The following is a 22,698-nucleotide window of genomic DNA, read 5'->3' on the forward strand; positions in this document are numbered from 1 at the left end:
CAGGCACAGGGAAACCTTGATGGGATGAGAGGAGGAGTCGTGGAACAAGTGAATTGGCAACAGAACGGAATAATATTGCACCGCCAATTGCACGTTGCCTCGGCGTGCTCGGCAGCAAGTAGAGGCATGTGCACGTTTGCGCCGATTTGCTCAAAATGCGTAGATCAAGCATTCCGAGAGCTGTGAGAAGCTTATGAGAACAGCGCGTAAGGTAAATTGTGCGAGCCTGATCAATCAAGTGCTCCGGCTAACGCCATGTTGCTAAGCAACAAGGTAATACGAGGTACGACGTTACCTAAGCTCTGGCCCAACCTGGAAATAGGTGGGAGATGGTTGTACAAAGTATCAGGGTAGGTGGCTTTGGGTGCTCGCATCTGCCCATAGCCATCGCATGGCATCGCATCGCATACTGTCCTCGGAACAGGCCAGACATGGTCCCAGCGACGTCGACTATTGCGTTGGTCATTATTCTACCTGTCCTAACTTGTCAGGAATCCGTGTATATGAGCAGACATCGATCCAGATGAAACATCAAGCGCCTGCAGTCGAACCAACAACCTGTGCCATCATGCAGACTCCGAATCAGGAAAACGCTATAGCCAAGCGATGAAGCTCTTCTAGCATCGGGTGTCTCCTCGTCAGCCGTGGTCAGGAATCAGTTCGTAGCCGCCTTCGCTTGGCAGCGTCACCGCCGCCAACGTTATCGCAATGGCACATACTGCCTCAAAGCTCCACGATATCGTACACATAGTCCAGCTCTTGTCGAGGTACCAGCCGGAGAAAAAACGCTCATCATTTTTGTACAAGTACGCCTGTCATGGTCAACCGATGTTACTAAGAGGGGAATGGAGTGTCATCTCTTACCATCAAAGCCATCCCAATGGCTTGAACAAACGCGGCCAATGCCACAAGAATCGTAAGCACACCCCAGCCTTGTTCCCTTTTCTGTTTCCCTCCGACAAGCAAAACTGCGAATGCGGCAAGCGTCATGCCCTCCAGCACGACCGCGAAGGACATGAGGAACCCGACGGACCTCCACATGCTGCAAAAGTATCGGTCGTCGCCTCGACAATCTTCATATCGAGGGAATTGTGTGCAGTGGTAGTTGGAGGTAACGGCAAGAGAAATGTTGGCCGGTGGGAGGCTCGTGTTGGAGCACCTTTGGTGGAGCCCATAGCGGTAGTGTATCGAAGTTCCGTGGTCCTGGCTAGAGTGAGAGAGGATTTTCCAGGCGCAAATATTGGCTTACCGTGCTTCCATCATATGCTATCCAATTGGGAACAATGATTGAGGCAATTGTCATGCCAGAAGCTGCGCGATCGTCAGCATAGCGCAGTTGCAGAGGTCGCAGATCGATGTACCTGCGAGGAACACAAAGAGAGCTCCGGAGAAGACGATGCTCCTTGTAAGCATCCCTGTATAATTTGTTCCGTGCCCACTGGGCACGAGTGAAAAGTCCGCCATCCTACTCAAGCCCACCACAAAACTGGTGTTTGTCCCAGCTCTTGCTACGAGTCGATACCTGGACGATAGCTGTTCTAATACGGGCTAGCGCAAATACAATGCTGCGCCGAGGTACGTGAACCCTTCGAGGAAATTGAGAGTCGCCGAAGCAAGGGAGAGGCGGGTTGTGTAGAGATAATCGGTGTGGTGTGAGTGGTGACGAGGGTCAATTGCACCGAGGCTCTTGCGATATCCGAACGCCACTCCAGCCCAAATCTGCGGTCTGGAAAGCTGCCTCCGCGAACAGCGGTCTAGGTCCTCATGTTGACTCTGTGAGATGGGAAGACGGAGAGACTGGATTTTCGATAACACCTGTGATCGCAGTGGATGTAGAGCGAATGAGAAGTGACAGGCAGCTCTTTACAAGTATCTCCACTCGATGCACGATCACGGATTTGACGCACGGCGAGCAAGCGGAAAGCTGGCGACTGGCGAGCTGGATTGAGGGGAACCCGCCAAGCCAAATGACGGAAGAAGGTTTTCCGTTCGCACGGCTGCGAGTGGAGCATGAGAGGGTACACCCGATCCATCCCGCCTCGTAGCTCTACCACAGTACGAGGTAGACAAGAGCAATGCATGCTGTTGTTCCTGGATAGGCGCCGTGTCGAAGAGCTTATGTACTTTGCCAACAACTGTAGCCGCATCACCGAGTCCGCCGCAAATTCTTAGGCGCAGCAGGCTCCCCACGCTTGGTCCACGAGTATTGCGGCTTCTATCCCCGGCCAATACAATCACTCGAAGGCACCGCTGCGTTTAGATTTCATTTCTCGCTTTCTTCTCTCTCTTGACAGTGCAATGGATGCGATGAAGCTGCGCATCATTCTTTGGCTCGGTCGGGCATTTGTCCGATGTTGCTAACGCGTGGTCAGGGGTGTATCTTATACTGGATTCATGGCAACCTGAGATACATGTCTCGAATGGCTAAGGTTTTGCATGGCCCTTCGAACAATGCGAGGCTTGAAGCACGAAGATCGAAGGAACTATCAACGAGTACGATGGCCGAAGCGGCACCTCTTTGCAAATCACGAACACGCCCTTCGCCCCGTCACGCAGCTCCAGCAGTCAGATACTCGTGGAAGTCCTCCCGCAATATGTTTGTCCCCTATCGCTGGTCAGTGTGTCACAATATCGTACACCCACATCTTTACTTACCTGCGCCATCTGCTTCGCCAGCTCATCATCTTCTTCCATCTTCTTGCAAAGAGCCCAAAAGTCATTCCTCTCGTTTTCGGCTTCGTCAAGACAAACACGACGGAAGTTCGCTCTCGACATGGGATCAATGATCTTCGTCCACTTCTCCCTCCGGACCTCGCTGTATTTGTCCAAGATGCTGTCATCGGCTTTTCCGTCCTTCATTGCGGCCAGAGCATCGAACAAGCTTCCCACGTCGGCGATACCTCCGGTCAGCCCGAGGCCTCCACTTGATATCGGTCAGCCTGGCACCATCATAGAAGGGAGGACTTACAATGGATTGCACAAGTGGGCTGCATCGGCGGCTAGTAAAAATCTTCCAACTCGGAATGAATCGGCACACCGTTGGTGAAGCTTATACGGACTGGCACTGACGAGCTTGTAGTCTCCTGGCTTAGGATTGCCCGGCAAAATCTTCTCGAACCGCGCTGGCTGGCGAGCAAGGTATTCTTCATTGGAAAGGCCCCATTCGTCACCATAGGTCACTCTCCACAGCCCGTCGTTGGTGATCCGTGCGGCCATGTACCAGTCGTTCTCGTCGATGATGAAATTTGAATCCCAGTATCCGAATTTCTTGAAATCATAGTAGACCTGAATTGTCAGCTCAGGCTTAGGGACACCGTCCAGCACACTCACATTGGTGGCGATGATCTGTTTCTGCAGCGTCTCTCCGGGGTAATTCAAGTCTCCGAAGAGCGACCGTCTGATCTGACTGTTGGCACCGTCACATCCCACGACATAATCCGCACCAAAGGTCTTCTTCCCGTCCGGAGTCTCGACGTGTACGCGCGCCTCGTTTTCGTCCTGGTCGATGGAGACGACCTTGTGCTTCCACAGGACCTCGGTGCCGGGCGCGGCAAGGAAATGCTTCAACAGAAGAACATCCAGTTGATCGAGCGGCAGACAAACCATCGGGAACTCAATGTCAAAGCGGCTTTTAATCCCCGCGATAAAGGTCGTATCGGGATGCCGCCAGCAGACAGCGTCAGGGTGAATACCGTCTCGCTTGACATCTTCCAGTACGCCTGCACGGTTCAGCTCGTACACTGCTGACGGAGCGTAATGGGCCGCTCGAGGGTTCTTGTCCAACTCATGCGATGCCTCAAGCAGTTGGACTTGGATTCCCTTCTTGGCAAGAAGGATGCCCAACAGCAGTCCTGACGGGCCGGCGCCCACTATGATGATCTGCACACGCTCGTGAGTAGACAGTCAGAGGCGGGCAAGGCGCTTGAACCCACTTTGTTGACTGGCGTCTGCTTCCCTGTCTTTGCGATCATCTTGATAAATATCTGTATACGATCAGAAGCCGACGAGCTGATACCTGGTACGGTGAAAGTGCCTTTGATATATGCTTTATGCTCCCACCGAGGCGTTTGGCCAAGTGAATCTATATAGTGGTGCCACCGGGCTAAGCGATCCTGAATCTGGCCGCAGCCCCACAGAAGACCCGAAGAACAACAACTCAGGTGATGGGAGTAAAACGGTACGAGGCCTTGGAGCGAACAGGCGCGAGCTCGTCAAAGACGCCAATTTGGTCCTTCAGGATCACTTACAGATGCTACCTAGGTACTCCAATCGCCAGAGAGATATTACGGCAATTCAAATATCGCCTGAGATCGCTTCCACAGCCCGGCCGAAAAGGTGGGGTGGTTCGTCCTCCGCCTTTCGCAGCGAGAGCCCTGGGCTGGAGCCCATCCAAGGCCAGCCAGGTTTGGCCACGGGCAGCGGGAGCAGAATGTGGGGTAAACGGGCAAAGCGGACTACGTGCAGATGCGTGCTGTCCAGGCCAGGATGTAACTGTACTCCAACTAAATAATGCACGACGCTCGGGATCAGTACTTTGTGTCCACCGCGGTCCTGCCCTCCCTCTCTATCAATGCCGCATGCTGCGGGCTCCGGACTTTGATCGAGACATCGAACGGCGCAAACCGGTGTTCTCCCCAATTGACCTGGAATGAATCGAAAGGTTTTCCCTGGGACGGCACACGGTCAGATGAAGATCGTGAAGACGTGGCGGACGGATCTCGCGAGGGGTTGAACTTACGGGCACCCCTTCAAAGTCGAAGCAGTACAACAGCCGAGCCACGACAATCCAAACGTTGGTCTCTCCGACGTTGTACCCCGAGCACACGCGGCGACCTGCCAGTATCCAGATTAGCATTCATCCTCCTTTTCCGGATCTGCAGACGGATTGGATTGCCTACCTGGTCCAAAACTCCAGTGTCCTTTGAGCACGTGGTCAAGGTCGTCGTTGAGGAACCGCTCCGGCCAGAACCGTTCGGGCTCTTCGTATTCTCGGGGGTCCATCGCAATCGCTGTCGCATTCCACGTGAACAATGTTCCGGCAGGGAATTTGTAGCCTTCGTACTCGTCGTCCTGGATGAGCTGATGAGGCACTCCGATTTCCGCGAAAGGGCGCCACCGGAATGCTTCCTTGACCGTCGCAGTAATGTAAGGCAGATCGACGCGGTCGTCGAATGTAGGCAGCCGCTCCGCATTCTTTCCACAGACCTTGTCGAGCGCTTCTCGTGCTGTAACGACCCACCGCTTGTCGAGCACCGCGGCTGCCATGACTTGGCTGATCGTCATGCGAGACGTGTCACTCCCAGCCTCCATGAGCGACCCGAGCGCAAAATACGTCTGCGTCTGCCCGTAGCTCTTGGTCTCCGGGTTTTTGAGGAATCTGGTCGCGAAACAATCTCTCGCTGTGCCGTTCTTCATCTTGAGCTCCACCTCGTCCACTTCGCGCTTGTAGAGGCTAGGTAGGAGATGTAGATCAGCTATGCATGCATACATACGTTTCGGCTCGCCCCTTTGCGTCTCACTCACCTGACCGTCTTCCGGAACATGGCCTCGCCGCGCGGTCTCCACCACTGTAACGGCCTAGGCAGCTTCTCCAGAAACGTCAACGAGTCGACCAGATTCGCCGACGGCTGGATCGCCTCGATGATGGCGTTCGACGTCTCAAATAGCTCGCGGATATTCGGGTCCTCGAGCTCCATGCGCTTGCCAAACACGACGCTCATGATGACCGAGTTGGCGAACCGCTGGGTCGCCGAGTACCACAGGTCCGGATGGTGCAGGAAGTCGTACAGCAGGTGGCGGGACTCGACGTCCTGAAAGGGCGCAAAGACGGGCATGTTCTGCTTGTTGAGGATCAGGTGCATGATGCGGCGGATCATGCGCCACCGCTCGCCGTACGGCATCAGCAGCACGCGGTTGTCGCCCGACAGGATCCCCGAGGCCATCGGCATGTAGGATCGGGATGAGTAGATGGCCGCGCGCTTCTCCATCAGGTCGTTGACCGTGCGCGACGAGTTCAGAAACACCCACGTCTTGCCCCCGATGCTGCATGTGAACCTGTGCGAGTCCGTTAGCTGATGACGGTACTCGCCCCCTGTGCTTCACAGTGCAGGACATGGAAGTCAAGCCCTTACATTTCGCCGTATTGCTTTGCCATCTGCATCGCCCATACTCCCTGCTTCAGGGGTGGGAGTTGGAATGTGTTTCCGACGATCGGTAGGCCGGGGATCCGCGGCGGGAGCTTGTATCTTCGAGCCCGGGCATATCGGTTCACTTGCCAGACGGTCAAAAGAACCACGGCCACCAGGAGTGTGACGCCCGGTAAGGGCCGTTCAGCGAAGAGGTAGAACCAGTCCACGGGATTGGCCATGATGACGTTGTTGGTGTTGATGACAATACCGCCGTCGCTATCACTGTCGATGTCCGAACTGATGTGATTTTCTCAACATCGAGCTGATCATCTGTTGGTGCTTATGAGGGTGCATATTTGAAGGGAGGTTCGTTTGCCCTCCGACCGCCCGGGAGGCCCGTGTTCCGGCCTGGCCCAGCTCGTCCATCCCTGCTCCGCACAGCCTCGTTTGTGGTGGGGTTGGTCGACATGCCCCAGAAAAGCAATTTGGAGAACGGCGCTGGTGTCGGCCATTTCCCCAATAGGGACCGGGAGCCTGGCCAGCCGAGCTGGGAAGAGCACGTATTTGGGGTGAGCCAGGGGGTTCGTGCGCTGCGAGTGCAATGTTCTGTTTATGGTTGCTTTGCTGTGCTGTGCTGCGCTGAATGATGCTGGCACTGGCGTTGGGGGAATGAATAGGTACGCGTTATGCCAGATTCTTCACCGAGATGCCCACGACATGTCATGATGCTCTAACTAAGCACGGGATTGGGCACGTTCGAAATATCATCCGCGTTCATCATACTTTGCTCATCTTAACCATTACCCAGCACGTTGCCGGTCTTTACCTGACACTCCCATTTCACTGCCATGGTCCGGACTCCACACTATGGCCACGGTCATGCCGGCAACCTCTGAGTTGGGCCGTTCGTCATCACTGACTAGCTCAAGAAATATGTCTTCATAGCTCTTGGCTCGACGGTGACCTGGAATGTCCCCCCAATCTGCGTCTGCCCAGCCATTGTGACATTGTGTTCGTTGTCCGTCAGGTATGCCGTGGCAGTGGTGGCACTGATTCCGTTGAGGTTGATTGTCACTTGGTAGGGGAAGTGAGCCGCGTTGATGACGGGAATCGCCACGGTCCCATTCGTGTTGACATACGCACTGACATAGACGTTCTCGACGTTGCTCGACGCCTCGATGCGGACCGAACCTGGTCGAGCGAAGCGGAAGTATGATGCGAACGCCCACAATCGAGCAGAAACGAAATAGCTGTCATGGTTGAGCCTGATCAATGCATTGTCGCCGGTTGTGTTTTGGGCGCACCACCAGTGCGTGTAGCCGGACGTGTCGGAGTTGACAAAGGCATTGTGCATGTACAGTGCCCACTGGAATCCCTCACTGCAAGAATCAGTCTTGCCCACAAAGGATTTGAGGTTTCTTACGCAAGCTGTCCGGTCACGTCCCAGTAGGCATTCCACATTCCAGTACCCTGGTAAGGTCAGCGAGTGTGTCCTAGTAGAAGACAGAACCTACATCAGCCCATTCGGTCATCATGTTTGGCTTCCCATTGGAGTTGAACGGGCGCTCCGGGTTGCTCTGGTAGTTGTGCCAAGTCTGGACTGATTAGCTCGACATCCCCAAGGACTTTGAAGTACCTACGGCGACGTCAAAGAGATCGGCACCTCCTGCCTGCTCCAGCTCGTAAAGGATGTTCCTTTCTTGCCGGGCACCGGTGGCATCGCAACATGCAATGCTGATGTTGGGAAAGGCTGCCTTTGCTGTTGGATACAAGACTTCGAGGAAGTCCTTGGCTTGGTAACCGTCCGACTCCATGCTGGCATACGTGATGGGATTGAAGTCCGGCTCGTTGTACGCGCCAAGCAATTGCACCTCGATGCCTTCCTGCTCGTAGAATTTCACGTACTGTACGAGGTAGTCCGCATAGGCCTGTCGCCAATCACCACTGCAGTTGCTGCTGCCTCTCACACCGCATATAAAGCCGCCGTTATCTTCAGTGCCAACTGTCTTCATGCATCCAGGAGCAGACCATGCATCGGCATACACATAGGTGTTCGGGTTATACTTGAGTGCAGTTTGGGTGAGCTGGAGTTGACAGGTGTCGTTGCCATCCCAGACGTAGTTGAATGGTCCAGCTGGCGTCGGTGGACAGACCGGCAGAATCGACGCAACATCGCCTCGAACAACACCAGGGGTTGAGCCGATATCGTTGCGAACAATGGACAGACCACCAATGTTCTCGTCGAACAGAATCTGCGTGACGATTTCCTGGTTTGCTGGAGAGAGCCCGACAGAGCCAAATTGTTGACAAGCAATTCCGAATGCACCAGAGCAGCCACCACCGATCATGGTTTGGTATTTCTGGGAAGCATCGACAGTTATCGTTGCTGAATACGTCATGTTGGTTGCATAGCTCCATGCTGAGGCGCCAGTCGCCAAGGCGACAACTAGGAGAGCCTCCATTCTGCTGATTGAGGCCGACGAGTATCATCTGGCCAAGCAATACTGCATGCAGGTACAACATAAGTACCTTTCATCTCCCCGCACGTATTGCTTAACATCCCCAGATCGTCTTTTACCCGGCACATTTTGACCAAGACATTTATCCGCCGGCGATTCCCCGATGCCGGTTATTGAACAGAAAAAGAAGGTCGTTGTAATCGAGCCTCGCATGGGTCAATTCGCGCATGGAATTAGACCAGAATCAGGTAATGATGGCAGTTTGGCATGGTCCAAAGGTCGCTGTTTCATCATTATATGCATCTGGTAGCCTGTTGCTCCGCTTGGCATTTTAGCCGATCCTCTCGTCGCCGTGGCACAAACTTGCATGGCGGCGCTGTTAGTGGTAGACCAGCAATTGCTAGCCTCAGTGTGACGTTGCTAAGTGAGTTTCGCGAACTCCGGCTATACTTGACGGTCAGGCGGTGAGATTTCCGATAGAGGCCATTCTGTGAGAGAACATGCCAGCCACAAGCGACGGAGCTTCAGCAGGCTGTACCCCGGGAGGAGGCTACTCCTTCTCTTTGTAAGTGCATGAATCCTCGCATCGCAGGTTCGTCTTTTCTGTCCGGCATTAAGGTATGGTCGTCATGCTGTAAACAGAGTGAATGTCAGAACGCTCGTCGAGTCGAGAGTGGGATAGCACAGTCACTTCCACCGTGAGCGCCGGCGATGAAAGGGTCCCCAAATGACCTCGAACAGTCAATGTACGAGTATGCTGCTGTGGTTGTCCTTGCCGACATGAGCATCATGGCTGCCGGTGGTACGAGGTAACGATGGCGTCAAAAGAGTGCACTGTTGTGGTGCACAGGCGTGACAGGCAAATACTTACTAAGTACTTACTAAACAAGATCCACTTCTGTCCATGAAAGGAAGTCTTGGCGGTACGCTGCTGCGGTGCGCTTTCCTAAAGTCAGCAATTTGAAGTGAAGGGAAAGGAAGGCACGGCTGAGCTGTAGCTAAGAGCAGGCCTCTCAGGATCTGAGGTCAATACATGCATTTAGACCATCAACAAGCGGGCCTTCACAGCTGAACTCGAGCTCAACGCATATATAATGGACGCTCTATAAGTGAGCTGCCAGCAAATCTCTATTTAACTGCCGTATCAAGCGAACTTCGTATATCTCACCTTGAATCCTCTCGCAACCGATCGTCCTCGCTTAGGCATGTGTTAACTCACCTTCAGCCGTGACTCAGCCAGAAGCCAGCTCGACAACAGTCCATTAATAATGGCCGGGTTCACATCGGTCTCTGCTGTTCTAAGCGGTGTTGAATCTCAGTTGGCGCAGGGCTAGCATTGAGCTCAGTGGCTATTTCATGATACTATAACCATGCATATCAACAACTCAGACCCAGATCAGACCCCGATCAGGTGTTGCAATGTACTAAGTATGTACTAGTACTTAGTATCGAGCGGCTCATCGCTTCAGGGTCAGACAAAGACCTGGACTGACACAGTGTCTGTTGCAGCCGACTACTAAAGCAAGAATGAAAGCAGTGGCAGTACTGTGTATTGAATGTACTTCATTTCTACCAAAAAGAGTGGGTGATACAGACGCGATACTAAGACGTACTCAATGTGCTCTACACCAAGTGAGTAGCACCTCTTGCTTGCAATCAGAACTGGCTGAAGGGTCTCACAAAAGATTGCGGTCGTCAAGTCTCTTCCACAAACACCTTACTTAAGTCCCTCAAGCCGCTGCCGTCACCTGGCACGGCACCTCCTTCAAACTCCCTGGCTCAATGTAGTCCTTGTGCCCATTTTCTCTTAACCGCAGCTTCCTCGACTCAGCATAGACAACTCTGCGCATCCGATTCGTGCTGCCCAGCGGCTGATGCACCTTCAGTCCGTGCCAGCTGTTGACGGTGATCCTATCGTCCCACCAGACTCGAAACTCCGGAAACCAGCTATCCTGCGGCTCGAATTCCAGTGTTGCAATCTGCTGGAACGGATACTTCTTCTCATCCCATTCCACGCCGATGTCTTCAACAGGCTGCTCTTCGAGGCTCTGTAACAGCTGGGCACAGAAGGAGTAAGTGACCTTGTTGTCCACGTGAAACCTGCGGAGCTCTCTTGAGATGATGTTCTTAGGGTCCTTCTCTGTGATATGAAAGTCCGCTTGCTTCTTTTGCTCCTCGCCAATGGGGAACACGCCGAACTTTGCCACATAATCACCAAACCGATATGCAGATTGCGAATATTGCGGCATGGAGACCACTGCATCCGTCAGCCGACCACATTCTATTGACCAAAGGACAGACACGGGCACTTACTGTGCTGGGGAGGGATGCTCGCCGGTCGACAGGCGACCGCGGCATCTGGTCGTTTCCTGAGCTCGTCCACAAAGCCATCCATGTTGTCCCAGTTTCGCTCGAGTGAGTCTGCGATCTCATAGGTCGTTTGAGGATCTCGAAGTTCAAGAACGGGATAGTTGTTGAATGTCCAGTCTTGAGTCTTCTTGTCTTCTCCCCAGATCTTCTCACCCTCGACGCCGAAGATCTTCATGCCGATTCCACGTGGTGCGGGGACATTATCTGGGACAAGCTTCGGCGTGAGAGAAGAGTATCGCATTATCACGTCGTACGTGGCTGGTTTTGCAAACATGCCTTGCGCCAGATGAGGAGGCAAGTTATCGTGGACGATGAACTTGCCAGCGACGCACTGTTCTCCGTCAGCAAAAGCGCAAAGGATGTGGGTGGAGGCCTCTGGACTCTCTTACGCCTTGGGTCTTCAAGTGAGTTCCGCGAAGGGCATGATGATGCTCATCGAAGTTCATCATCTGGAACCTACAGAATTGATCCGAGACCTGCTTGATCTTTTCCTGCTCGCCAGGCTGTTCTGCTTCGACCCCTGGCGCATCCCAGCGGATATAATCTGGCATGTTTGAACGAAGGAGACAACGAAAGTGCCTGGGTACTATAGTAGGTAAGTAGGTGAGTGGGCTGGACTCAGCTGACTCTGAAGCAATGAGATAATCCAGGTCAACAGAGTCAACGTCGAATGCAAATGTAGACCATCTTATATTGATGATAGGTCACCTTTCCCCGCATCTTGCAGATGACCTTCTCAGATCTCCCACCGGCTCCCGCTGAACTACAGTATGGTTCTCTGGGAGTACTCGAACCATGCGATACACAGACCCGTACTATGATGACGCAGTGTTGCGGGGAAGAGTTGATCTCGACCTCTCGCCTTCTTAGGCGCGATCTTGCGAGAACCACTGGCGGGCGGGAGCTCACCTCTAGTCAGGAACAGGTGCGGCATGATCCAATAACGTTGGGCGCATTTCGCAACGGCGGGTTCGCATTTCGACAATGACAAATACCGAATGAGGCAAAGTGGAGCGAACATTGAAGTTCCGCGGGCTCGAATCTGTATACAACCTTTTGGTGGACTGATACCTGAGCATCAAGAGGCTAGCCACAGGGAATTATTCTCCGCGCCGCAGGAGCCGGATAATGGAAGATGTTGTGCTTGTGCATAAATGGTGAGTGTTGCGCCATTTGTTTGAGAGCTGAGTATCGAATGCGATTCCCATGTAAACTCACATTGCGTGACTGAGATACGCCCTCGGGTGCGACGAGGTCCTCTTAATTGGTGACCTTTGTGTAGCTGTGTATTTCCCTGCTTCAAGCGACTGGGTTGTGACGCAGCCTCCGCATCCTAGATTGACCGACCGTGCATCATCACCAGCAATAAAACGGCAAGCATCAGCGACAGGCACAGGACCTGTTCAGGCTGCGACTGATGATGCTGGCGACAGGCACACGCTGACAAGTCGAAGGATTGGGAGGCCTCAGCGAGGATTCAGTGTTGCGCAGAGAGAGGGTTGCGACAGCGTAGCTCGGAGGTAGGAACTGGAGGTAGTAGCGACCACCAAGACGTCGGCGTGGTTAGGGATCCGGCAATTTTTAAGGAAGCGACATTACCCGCAAAGGCCAAGGGCAAGAAGAGCCAGAATGATACGTAACCAAATAGCAAGCATTGGTTCCCATCGCGCGATCGAAGAGCCTGTCTCGGGGGAAAAGTGCCGAGAGCCTCTCACTATGTAATCAGTGCAATGTGGTGTAAAGTACCTCATCTCGACATGGGGAGAGCAGCGACAGAAGGAGAAGCCGCGAAGAACTCCTATACCGCTCGATGCCAGCGTTGACGCAATGGTCTCGTACACCAACAGTGGATGCAACAAGCATGAAACTGCCACCATGATCGTGGTGATCGTTCAGCCTCACTTATGTCAGCTGGAAGCGAGCTCATGGCGCAAGGCTTAGTGCGGATGACACGATATCGGCACGTCCTGTGTCGCGCCCTTTCGTTTCCACCTACCCACCTACCCCATCAGCGCGGTAGGCAGGGTTGGCCGCGCCATGGCCATGCAGGTGGCGCACTTCAGGCGGTATGGGATTCACGTTCTGGGGTTCGTCGGTCTCACCCTGTTGCTCGTCATCCTCTATCGGGAAGTAGGTACCACCGTTCTCGGCGACTCCATACCTATCCCCTTCGAGGCGGCGACTCCACCGCAGCCACCGCCAAGTGCGACACGAACGCCTTGCGTCGGACCCAGAGGGCGGTCCGTGCAGGAGGACCGCGACGAACAAATATGGGCAGAATCCCTGGACTTGCGTACGTCCAAAGTGGTCCGCATTCCCTTGCCACTCCCTGACAGCTGATGGCCGGTAGCTTTCCCCGAGCCGGTCGGCGGTTCGCATGCAGCCCTAGGCCTTCCCACTACCTTCAACACCCCCGATACGCGATATGGCGCACACGGATACAATGAAGAGTTGGAGACTTATCCTCGCACGCGCGTCGAGTGGAGCTCTGTCAAGTGGGCGGATTTGCAGAACGAATGTCTCGAGCGGAACAAGGATCGCTTTGTCCGTACCGATAGGATCACCACCGACAGGAGGTTTACGCTGCGTGGGAGAGTCGATTCCGAGCGGCTGACGGCACGGGAAGACTCGACCGGTCGAGCGGCAATCGTGCTGAGGAGCTGGGAAGGCTACAATTACACTTCGTTGGACCGTTACCACATCCGGTCACTGATCGTGGAAGCTGGACTGCAATCAAATGCGGACATTGCGGTGTTTCTGCTGGTGGATGTGAAGGACAAGGATGGCGCAAGGCAGATCTTTCACGATTCAAAGAGCTATGATCGGGCTTTGGAGGAGTTGGTCCCCATGGAGTTTCAAGAGATTGCGGTCCTCTTCGATCTCGAGCTGCTGGAATCTTGGTATCCTGCGATAGTAGAGCATTCGGCCTTCTTCCAAGTCTACCAACCATTACAGCTGTTCGCGCAACTCTTCCCTGGCTTTGATCACTACTGGCAACTCGAGATGGATGTGAAGATCACAGGCCATGCCGGAGTATGGCTGGACGCCATGGCCCGATTCGCACGGGACCAACCCCGAAAGCAGTCTGTGGAACGGTCGTCGTACTACTACATGCCGCAAGTTCACGGTTCGTATGAAGAGTTCAGCTCGGCAGTCAACCAAAGCTTGAACGGTGGTGGTATCTGGGGGCCAGCCCGGATCGGTGACCTTCCCAGTCCCGTCGGACCTCAGCCGCCTGTTCCTGATCCTACTATGGACGACTTCGATTGGGGCGTTGGTGAAGACGCCGACTTGATCTTGACTAACGGTCTAGCGGATGTGAAAGCGACCAAGTACTGGCCATTCAAAGGCTGGGTTCACGGTTTCAAGGACGGAGAAGACACGCCTCGCTGGTACAGTCCGGTTGCCATGGGCAGATACTCGTGGAACCTGCTCAACGCGATGCATCACGCACAGGTTCATCAGGGGTTGGCTCTCTCGTCAGAAGCCACCGCCGTATCATTTGCGCTGTACCACGGGTTAAAGGTCGTGTTTCCACCTCATCCCTGGTACCACCATCCTCAGGCCGATCGGGAAGTGAGTGTCGAGGAGCTGGGGCAGTTGTTCAACGGTGGCACGCCTGCCGAGAATGCGGGAACAAACAATGGACTTGCATTCGGTAGAGCCATGTATGATCCGAATGGCGTTTACAGTCTCTTCAACGGTGGCACGTGGTGGTGGGTGCCAGGGTACCCTGGAAGGACGTTCAAGCAATGGATGAATCGCGACACAACGGATATGCCGGGTATGTTGCGGGAGTTCAACGGACAGATCTGGGCGCCGATGATGGCTTTGCATCCTGTGAAAGTGGGAGACAATGCATGATGATGCCGTGAGATCTTTTGGAAGATTTTATCTACACTCCTCCAGACATGGCAGGCGGAAATGTGACGAATGCACGACTTTGAAATCCCCGATGGTGGCAGCTTCGTCGGTCGTAGTCTCGATGCTTCTGATGCCGCAAGACTTGCTCAATGCACCATTGCACTCTGCGTTCTTTCATGATTCGACCACATAGGGCACACGCAACCGTTCACCTACTGTGTACACACCTACTCATGCGCGTCTGGATCCCAGTCGCCAATCCTGGCCTTCATACCCTCGTCCAGCTTGTCGATATCCTCGCAGTCCTTGGATTCCAATTCCCACCCAAAGATCTCCGTCGTCTGCTTGACCCTCTCTTCCTTGCTACTCTTCGTAATCGGCACGATGTGCCTATGCTGCACCATCCACCGCAAAATGACCTGCGACGGGCTCTTGCCGTACTTGTCAGCCAAGTGGGCAACAAGCTCGTCATCCATGCGCTTCCCCTGCGCCAGCGCCGAAAAGGCCGTGACCTGGATGCCCTTTGCCACACAGTACTTGACAATCTCGGCCTGCTGGCACCACGGGTGGAACTCGATCTGGTTGCACGCGGGCACGATCTTGACCCGGTCGTCCCCGGCCAGCTCCTCCAGGTGCTTCACGGACCAGTTCGACACGCCGATACTCCGCACGAGGCCCGCGTCGACGGCGTCCTGGAGGCCGAGCCACGCGTCGCGCCGTCTCTCGGGCCCGCCGCGCGGGTTATGCAGGAGGAACAAGTCCAGGTGGTCGAGTTGCATGGTGGTGAGCGATTTCTTGACGCCCTGCAAGGCGGCCTCGCGCGTGAAGTCCGGGTCCCACAGTTTGGAAGTCACGTAGAGTTGAGACCGCGGGATGCCGCTGGCGCGGATGGCCTCGCCGACTTCCGGCTCGGTGCGGTAGACGTGGGCCGTGTCGACGTGCGTGTACGAGTGACGTAGGGCCGTTAGGACCTCTTGCTTACAGTTCTGTGTGGCGGCCGTGCCGAAGGCGAGGATCGGCATGGCGTTGCCGTCGTTCAGTCGGAACGTCGAGGTCATGGACAGGGTTGCCATGGTGAGGGTACACAGTATGTTGAATGGGGAGAGCAGAGATTCAGACCAGCGGAAATGGGATGTAATGTGTGTTGAAAGTAAGTCGCTGTGTGCGACGAAGCGATGAGGGTCAACGGGCCTGTGCTTCCGCATTTTTGTCCAGCTCATTCCAACGACGCCTCGTCGTCATCCTCTCCTCGTCTCATCATTGCACCGAGCGAGTTTACAGTACTCGTACGATCGTACTCCACGCCCACAGCTACTACATACCTCGTAGTCACCGAACAGTGAGTGCCCCGCGGGCACGGGCAAACTCTGGGGTCACTCGGTGGGGCAGCGGCTTTCTCCACGCGCCATCGGTTGCATTCAGCCCTCAGTTACAGCGACAACGTCGTGCAACATAATTGTCTACCACTGCGATGTCTTCTGCTCTTCCGGCATCGAAATCTCCCCGGCTACAGTAGCTTGCTCTTCGAACGTCGTGACTAGCTCCACCTCTGCGGCTCTTGCTTTCTGTGCACCGGGTTCAGGTACTTTTTTTTTGGATTGGATCAAGACAATCTCATTTCGCAACCATGTATGCGTCGTTTGTCTAACAATGTGAGAACGGTGCTCGTCCCTTGACCATGTACTTGGTTATTTGTCCCTTCATGATCAATTCGCTCGGATCTGGCCTGCGTGTGGGATTGAGCTACGACTTTAATCCCCTTCTTGAGCTTGTCAAGTCGGGTATGCGTACGCACCGTGTGAGAATCCGCGCCGGCACCACGTGGCTTTCCTTCACTTCGCCTTTCCTCTAGTGGTCCAGTGGCTGGCCCATCGGGGACGTGTATACTCCGTGACTGATCCGTACGAGGAGAGGAGGAAGGAGAGATATGCCGCGCGTGCTCTGTATGCTCAGCGTGGATATCAACTATATAGCCTTTGGATGCGTCGCAGATGGACCCACAGAGGCAGGTACAGGAATGTCTCCGGTTACAGCCATGGCAATCCATAAAACCCACGGAGTCCTGTAACTGCGGAGTACAAGACATTGGAAGGAACCGGCAATGCTGACCATCTGCATGTTTCTGGCTTAGAGAATCGAGAATATAGCGGTCGAAATACAGTGCTTGCAGGAGATGTCTCATTATCTTGCTGTGCGATACGGACACCAATCCCAACCTCTAAGTTGATGCTGACCCAGTGCCCAAGATCCGTCATCTCGACATTGGCCTCTTCCGCCTAGACGCCGTGATCTACCTACCCGGTATCGAGCAGCCGGACCCTACGTACTGTACCGTGCTGTACGCCATATAAATAGGTAGCCCCAGTCTACAACTTGGCTTTCCGCGGCCTCTGTGCCTCGGCACTGTACAGTTCATCGAGGATACTCCTATATTTCTTCGCGGCATTCGGCCTCTTCAGCTTCAACGTCGGGGTCAACAACTCGTTCTCGATGGTAAAAGGGTCGATCATCAACTTGAAGCTCCGCACGCGTTCGTACCCCGCGAACTTCATCTTGCGTCCGCATTTGTCCAGGTCTTTCAGGACGGCTTCTTTGACTTGAGGATCCTCGCATGCAGCCTTCAAGGCCGGAATGTCCGTGGCCGAGATTGGGCGCAAGAGCATCTTTGACGCAAAGGGTGCGAAGACGTCGGGCTGGATGCCAAAGATGGCCACCAGCGAAGTCTGCGACGAGTCGCCGTGCACAAAGCCCTGTGCTAGATAAGAGCAACTCGAGAGGTAGACGCCTTCAATTCGCTCGGGGGAAATGTACTCGCCCTGTGCCAATTTCAGGACGTTCTTACGACGGTCGATGATGCGGAAGCGCCCCATTTCATCCACACTGCAGATATCACCGGTTCTAAACCAGCCGTCGTCGGTGAATGCCTTTGCCGTCTCTTCGGGATTCTTGTAGTAGCCCGTAAACACGGATCCGCCACGCAGTAAAAGTTCGCCTCTAGCATGTGGTTTATCTTCGACGGTGTATTCCATGTCAGGGACGGAGATGAGGCAGGCTTCTGAGCAGGGGACAACGGCACCGCAATTGCCCACGGAGAAGTCATTGCCGGGTTGTGTCAGGGCAATCGCGTACGTCTCTGTAAGACCATAGCCCTGGAAGACACGTGTGGCCAGAGCGACGCGCAGAAATTGCTGCAATGAAGGGTCCAAAGGCGCAGAACCAGAGACGACTGAAGTCGCTCTGTCGAGACCGAGTGCAGCGGCGACTTTGCGAGACCAGATGCGGTCGTAGACAGCGTGACTGTACGTCGGTGTTGCGTTTGACTTCGGAGGAGGATTCAACCTCGCCATCTTTGTGCGCACAATGTGTCTGCCCAACGCGCCTTTGACGCCCGGCTGCTCGACGGTGTTTGCCTTGACTGCTCCGCCAAAGCGATTCAAAAGTCTCGGTACAGAGGCAAACATGGTAGGTCGAAGCAGTTTGATGTCATCGACAAGCTCGAGGATGTTGCCGTGGAAATAACCTATCCGAAAACCGCCCCATAGAGCAGAGTGTTCGAGCAGGCGGCCGTAGATGTGAGCCAGGGGCATGTAACTGATTGCCACCCCATTCTCCGTGATATTGTTGGAGGCGAGACTTGCAGACGTGGCTGCCACGCACATTGCGTGAGTGAGGAGGACGCCTTTCGGAGGACCAGTTGTCCCAGAGGTATAATTGATGGTGATGGGGTCTGATGGCTTGGGCGGTTTGTTCGGCTTTCCCAGGGATGCTCCCAGCTTCTCGACGGCGTCGAGTGAGTATATCTTGAGACCAACATCGGCAGCCATGTTGTCGAGAAGAGCCTGCTTGGAAAGCTCAGGTCTTTCATTCTGTCCAGGCTCTAGAGGATCTAGCACGACGAGGAACTTCAGGTTTGGCAAACGGGCCTTCAGCCGGATGAGCGTGGGGACGTGTGGCAGTGAGCAGACGACCGAGGCCAGATCCGCGTGCTTGATGATGTACTCTGACGTGTCTGGGCCCAACGTCTCGTAGAGAGAGACCGAATACAGCGACTGGGACATGCAGGCCAGATCGGTCAATTGCCATTCCGGTCTATTCTGACACCATAATCCGACGCCGTAGTTTGAGCCGTTGACACCTTCTCTTGCATGCAGTTCGACCAAGCCCGCGCCAAGATCAGACCTCCTCTTGCGAACAGTCTCGTAGTCTAACCATTCGTACGGACCGTATGCTTGCTGAGCGGAGTCGTAGGGACGATACCCGAGACAAGGGGCATGGGGAAACCGCTGCGCGGCAAACTCAAACATTTCGTGGGCTGTCGTGATCGACGGATCGACGGTCTCGAGAAGGCCATCGCGACACTTGTGATGCCGGTACACAGGAGTGCGGCTCGGTTTCTCAGAGCTGGGAAGGGTGATGGAATATGGCTGGCCCTTTGGGGGCGCCTGGAAATATTCACTGGCCGTTTGCAGGTAAAGCGGCTTGGAAGAGAGAAGCGGCATGATGACCACCGAGAGGCACACAGACGATGAATAGAATGCTGGGCCGAGCGCGAGGGGAGGAACGAAAGGCGAGGAGGGTGGAAGAAGTGGTGCGCGCACGAAGAGACGACGACCTGATGTTAACTCACAGGCATGCGGAGGTATGCCAGTCCTCACGGAGGATGCCTCATCTGTGCTTCGGCACTAGGCAGCTTATGCGGATGCACTGGAGCTTTGGAAATCCTGTCTCGGAGATCAGTGGACGAAAGGCTGTTATCTGGCTCAGTTTGCTGTCTCTGTGCCGGGACATGTTTGCGAAAACAGCTCAATGGCCGGAGCCGCCGCATCATCATGTGCCCACGCGACATGCTTGAAACTGACATGCGAACTGACATTGGCCCCTGCAAACACCTAGGTGACACCCGTTGAAAGTGGCTTCTACATCATGCCTCGGCATCCCCGAATAGCCAGAGATTTACCAGGTGGGCTTCCTCCGAGCTGATGCACCAGCTGCTCTACCACGGTTGTCAGTTTGAGCACCTTGGAGGTCTACAGACATGTAGAAGCTGGAAACTAGTAGAGCTACACAGTGCGATGCGAGGTGAAGAGCCTGAAGTCGGGAAACATTCAAAACACCATCTTCAAGAATGCTGCATGCATCACCGCGGAAGGGAGTGGAAAGCATGTGAAATTCTGCAAGCGAGCCAAACCCTAAGATCACCGATTGGCGAATTAGCAGAAATTTCCCGGGCCTGGCATCTACGAGTAGTTTATGACTTAATCCTCCCTCTCGGCCACAATCGATCTTGGATGCCCACGGCAAACCCTTGGTAAATACTCTGCTCGGATGTCACCTTCTTTTCGACCTGTTCTCGTCTCCAGAATTGCATGGTCCTAGAGATGCGGCCCTGTATCCACAGATTCATCAGGATTCATTCCGATATCACAGCGTTCGATCAAAGACAAAGGGAACTTGAGACAGATGATCTAGAGGTCAGGTGGCCCCACTGAGACTCCCTTTAGAACTCGGCTCCTTGCCGGCTGTCGCATTGTCCTTGTTTGCCTCAGCATCAGGCTGGGCTGCTTCACTCGCGGTGAAGCTTTGGTCAAAGTCGTGGATGATGTCGTCAATATGCTCGATACCAACGCTGATCCTAATCATGTCTGGTGTCACGCCCGAGTCGATGCGTTCTTGTTCACTCAGTTGTTCATGCGTCGTTGTCCATGGGTGAATTGCGAGGGTCTTCGCGTCTCCCACACTAGCAGCACATCAGCATCAGAACAATCCTCGTGATTTGCAAGCTCTTACTTTGCCAGATTCGAGACGAGCTTGAAGCCGTCCACGACTTGCGAGCCTGCATCAGCGCCACCTTTGATCCCAAAGCTCAAAACGCCGCTGCGAATCTGTGTCAGTCGATTCAATGCCGCCAACCGGACGTGAAAATGAAAAACGCAGCCATTGCAAACAGGACTGGAACTTACCCGAACCCGCGAGGGAGGTACCTCTTCGCCAGCTGGTGGTGGGGATGGCTCTCCAATCCGGGATACGACACCCACGCAACGTTCTTATGTCCTTCTAGCCATTTGGCCAATTTCAGAGCATTCTCGGCAATACGCTCACACCGCAAACTCAGTGTCTCAAGACCCAGGATGAACTGCTGGGCATTAAAGGGTGACATGCAGGAGCCCAGATCACGCAATATCTCAACTCGAACCCGGATAATGAATGCCAAAGGCCCGAATGTGTCGTGGAACTTCAGGCCATGATATCCAGGTGCAGGTTCGTTGAATTGAGGGAATCGCTTCGCGTGTTTCGCCCAGTCAAATTTGCCCGAGTCAACGATAATGCCACCGATGGATGTGCCATGCCCACCGATCCACTTAGTCGTACTATGGACGAGAATGTGAGCGCCGTGCTTGATAGGCTGGGCATAGTAGCCTCCAGCTCCAAACGTGTTGTCAACAACCAATGGGACGCCCTTGGCTTCACAGACTTTAGCGATGGTCTCAAAGTCAGGGACGTTGTACCGTGGGTTGCCAATTGTTTCCACATAGACCGCCTTGGTCTTGTCATCAATGGCCGCCTCGAAGTCTTCCGGCTTTTCCGAGGTGAGAAACTTGGTGTGGATGCCCAGTCGAGGGAACATGACCTTGAACTGATTGTAAGTGCCTCCGTACAGGTTGGACGTCGAGACAATATTGTCACCAGCATGCGCCAGTGCGGCGATGGTCATGAACTGCGCAGATTGACCGGAGGAAGCCGCGACGGCGGCCATGCCCCCCTCGAGGGCCGCAATCCTCTTTTCGAGCACATCGACCGTGGGGTTCATGATCCGGCTGTAGATGTTTCCAAACTCTTTGAGGCCGAACAGCCTAGCTCCATGTGCCGAATCATTGAAGGTGAAGGAAGTGGACTGGTAGATTGGGACAGCGCGAGCTTTGGTGGTGGGATCGGGTGCTTGACCAGCATGGACCTGAAGGGTCTCAAACTTTTGGACCCAGTCGTCGGAAGACATCTTGGTGGATCTTGCTCAAGTCGTGCAGAAAAAAGGCGGTGCTCAGAGGTAGGCGATTCTGGGGAAAGAAGAGCGGGTGATGTTCAGCGTACACGAAGACCGGTCTGGTGGACCAGGCACCACGAAGAAACTCTTGCTTCCTCGGGTATCTGTGCTATTGGAGCTGCTCGCCGACTTTCGGAGTGTCTCTCTTGCTTTTTGAACTTCCACAAAGGCGAATACAGGAACTCAACTTGTAAGGACGAGCTCCTACAAAATCTCGTGCGGGAAGGGACGATCGAGGAGGGGTACCTCGCTTTCTCACCTCAGTTTGTGGGCTATATCATCCTTGAGCTTTCCCCGCATCAGGGGACGCGGTTCTAAAATTGCGTGATCAGTTGCCCGTCCCACGCAACCATCAACAGCAACCTCGCATTCGGTGACTGGAAGCTAAGGTTGCAGGGACATGACTCGAAGATATCAATATCTTCTCCCACAATCACGACAGGGACCTGCAGGGCATCCCAAGTGCTCACATCATATGTCGGCAACCACAAGAAGCTGCCGAAGAAACGTGGGGGGAAGTAGCTCAAACTCGTGTGCAAGAGGGATCTTCCGGTGAGCTGGACACCACCCTCAAGGGCAAGAGTCTTTGTAAGTGAACGAGCAGACTAGACCGGACTCGAAAGCTCTGCCAAGGTCTGCTTACGACGGTCTTTTGGGAAGCCGGGAGAAACGTTGCTGTGATGGTTTGAGCGAGAAATAAGGTACAGTAGGTTTTGCTTGCTGGCAGTGGTGATATCCGAGGCTGAAAGCGGCTATGTGATTGGTCATTGGGTGCAAATGTCTTCGGCTCCGATTCACCGGACGAGACGGAGTAGGATGTCGGTTACATAAGCCGTAC

General features: G+C 54.3%; 9 protein-coding genes across 9 annotated transcripts; 1 reads left to right on the top strand and 8 right to left on the bottom strand.

The window, feature by feature from the left end:
- Positions 1-638: 638 nt before the first annotated feature.
- On the bottom strand, positions 639-1,464 carry A1O7_04538 (uncharacterized protein; the record flags this gene model as incomplete). Its single annotated transcript, XM_007758549.1, has 4 exons — positions 639-812; positions 865-1,203; positions 1,250-1,311; positions 1,362-1,464. The coding sequence occupies 4 exons, from the start codon at positions 1,462-1,464 to the stop codon at positions 639-641; spliced, it is 678 nt and encodes a 225-aa protein (XP_007756739.1).
- Positions 1,465-2,548: 1,084 nt separating this feature from the next.
- Positions 2,549-3,971, bottom strand: A1O7_04539 (uncharacterized protein; the record flags this gene model as incomplete). The annotated part of the gene is made up of 5 exons (XM_007758550.1): positions 2,549-2,605; positions 2,656-2,923; positions 2,969-3,285; positions 3,331-3,879; positions 3,933-3,971. 5 exons carry the CDS (start codon positions 3,969-3,971, stop codon positions 2,549-2,551), a joined length of 1,230 nt encoding a protein of 409 aa, XP_007756740.1.
- Positions 3,972-4,526: 555 nt separating this feature from the next.
- Positions 4,527-6,367, bottom strand: A1O7_04540 (uncharacterized protein; the record flags this gene model as incomplete). The annotated part of the gene is made up of 5 exons (XM_007758551.1): positions 4,527-4,667; positions 4,739-4,833; positions 4,899-5,452; positions 5,524-6,054; positions 6,132-6,367. 5 exons carry the CDS (start codon positions 6,365-6,367, stop codon positions 4,527-4,529), a joined length of 1,557 nt encoding a protein of 518 aa, XP_007756741.1.
- A 680-nt stretch (positions 6,368-7,047) lies between these two features.
- A1O7_04541 (uncharacterized protein) lies at positions 7,048-8,527 on the bottom strand (the record flags this gene model as incomplete). The annotated part of the gene is made up of 4 exons (XM_007758552.1): positions 7,048-7,507; positions 7,552-7,598; positions 7,643-7,723; positions 7,769-8,527. The coding sequence occupies 4 exons, from the start codon at positions 8,525-8,527 to the stop codon at positions 7,048-7,050; spliced, it is 1,347 nt and encodes a 448-aa protein (XP_007756742.1).
- A 1,790-nt stretch (positions 8,528-10,317) lies between these two features.
- A1O7_04542 (catalase) lies at positions 10,318-11,508 on the bottom strand (the record flags this gene model as incomplete). The annotated part of the gene is made up of 3 exons (XM_007758553.1): positions 10,318-10,844; positions 10,901-11,288; positions 11,347-11,508. 3 exons carry the CDS (start codon positions 11,506-11,508, stop codon positions 10,318-10,320), a joined length of 1,077 nt encoding a protein of 358 aa, XP_007756743.1.
- A 1,492-nt stretch (positions 11,509-13,000) lies between these two features.
- On the top strand, positions 13,001-14,821 carry A1O7_04543 (uncharacterized protein; the record flags this gene model as incomplete). The annotated part of the gene is made up of 2 exons (XM_007758554.1): positions 13,001-13,250; positions 13,308-14,821. The coding sequence occupies 2 exons, from the start codon at positions 13,001-13,003 to the stop codon at positions 14,819-14,821; spliced, it is 1,764 nt and encodes a 587-aa protein (XP_007756744.1).
- Positions 14,822-15,048: 227 nt separating this feature from the next.
- A1O7_04544 (uncharacterized protein) lies at positions 15,049-15,894 on the bottom strand (the record flags this gene model as incomplete). The annotated part of the gene is made up of 1 exon (XM_007758555.1): positions 15,049-15,894. One exon carries the CDS (start codon positions 15,892-15,894, stop codon positions 15,049-15,051), a length of 846 nt encoding a protein of 281 aa, XP_007756745.1.
- Positions 15,895-17,187: 1,293 nt separating this feature from the next.
- A1O7_04545 (long-chain acyl-CoA synthetase) lies at positions 17,188-19,320 on the bottom strand (the record flags this gene model as incomplete). The annotated part of the gene is made up of 1 exon (XM_007758556.1): positions 17,188-19,320. One exon carries the CDS (start codon positions 19,318-19,320, stop codon positions 17,188-17,190), a length of 2,133 nt encoding a protein of 710 aa, XP_007756746.1.
- Positions 19,321-20,293: 973 nt separating this feature from the next.
- Positions 20,294-21,815, bottom strand: A1O7_04546 (O-acetylhomoserine (thiol)-lyase; the record flags this gene model as incomplete). Its single annotated transcript, XM_007758557.1, has 3 exons — positions 20,294-20,558; positions 20,609-20,695; positions 20,782-21,815. 3 exons carry the CDS (start codon positions 21,813-21,815, stop codon positions 20,294-20,296), a joined length of 1,386 nt encoding a protein of 461 aa, XP_007756747.1.
- Between the last annotated feature and the right edge of the window lie 883 nt (positions 21,816-22,698).

This window comes from Cladophialophora yegresii (genome assembly GCF_000585515.1).
Source record: "Cladophialophora yegresii CBS 114405 chromosome Unknown aczIN-supercont1.3, whole genome shotgun sequence".
In the NCBI taxonomy this organism is placed as follows: Eukaryota; Fungi; Ascomycota; class Eurotiomycetes; order Chaetothyriales; family Herpotrichiellaceae; genus Cladophialophora; species Cladophialophora yegresii.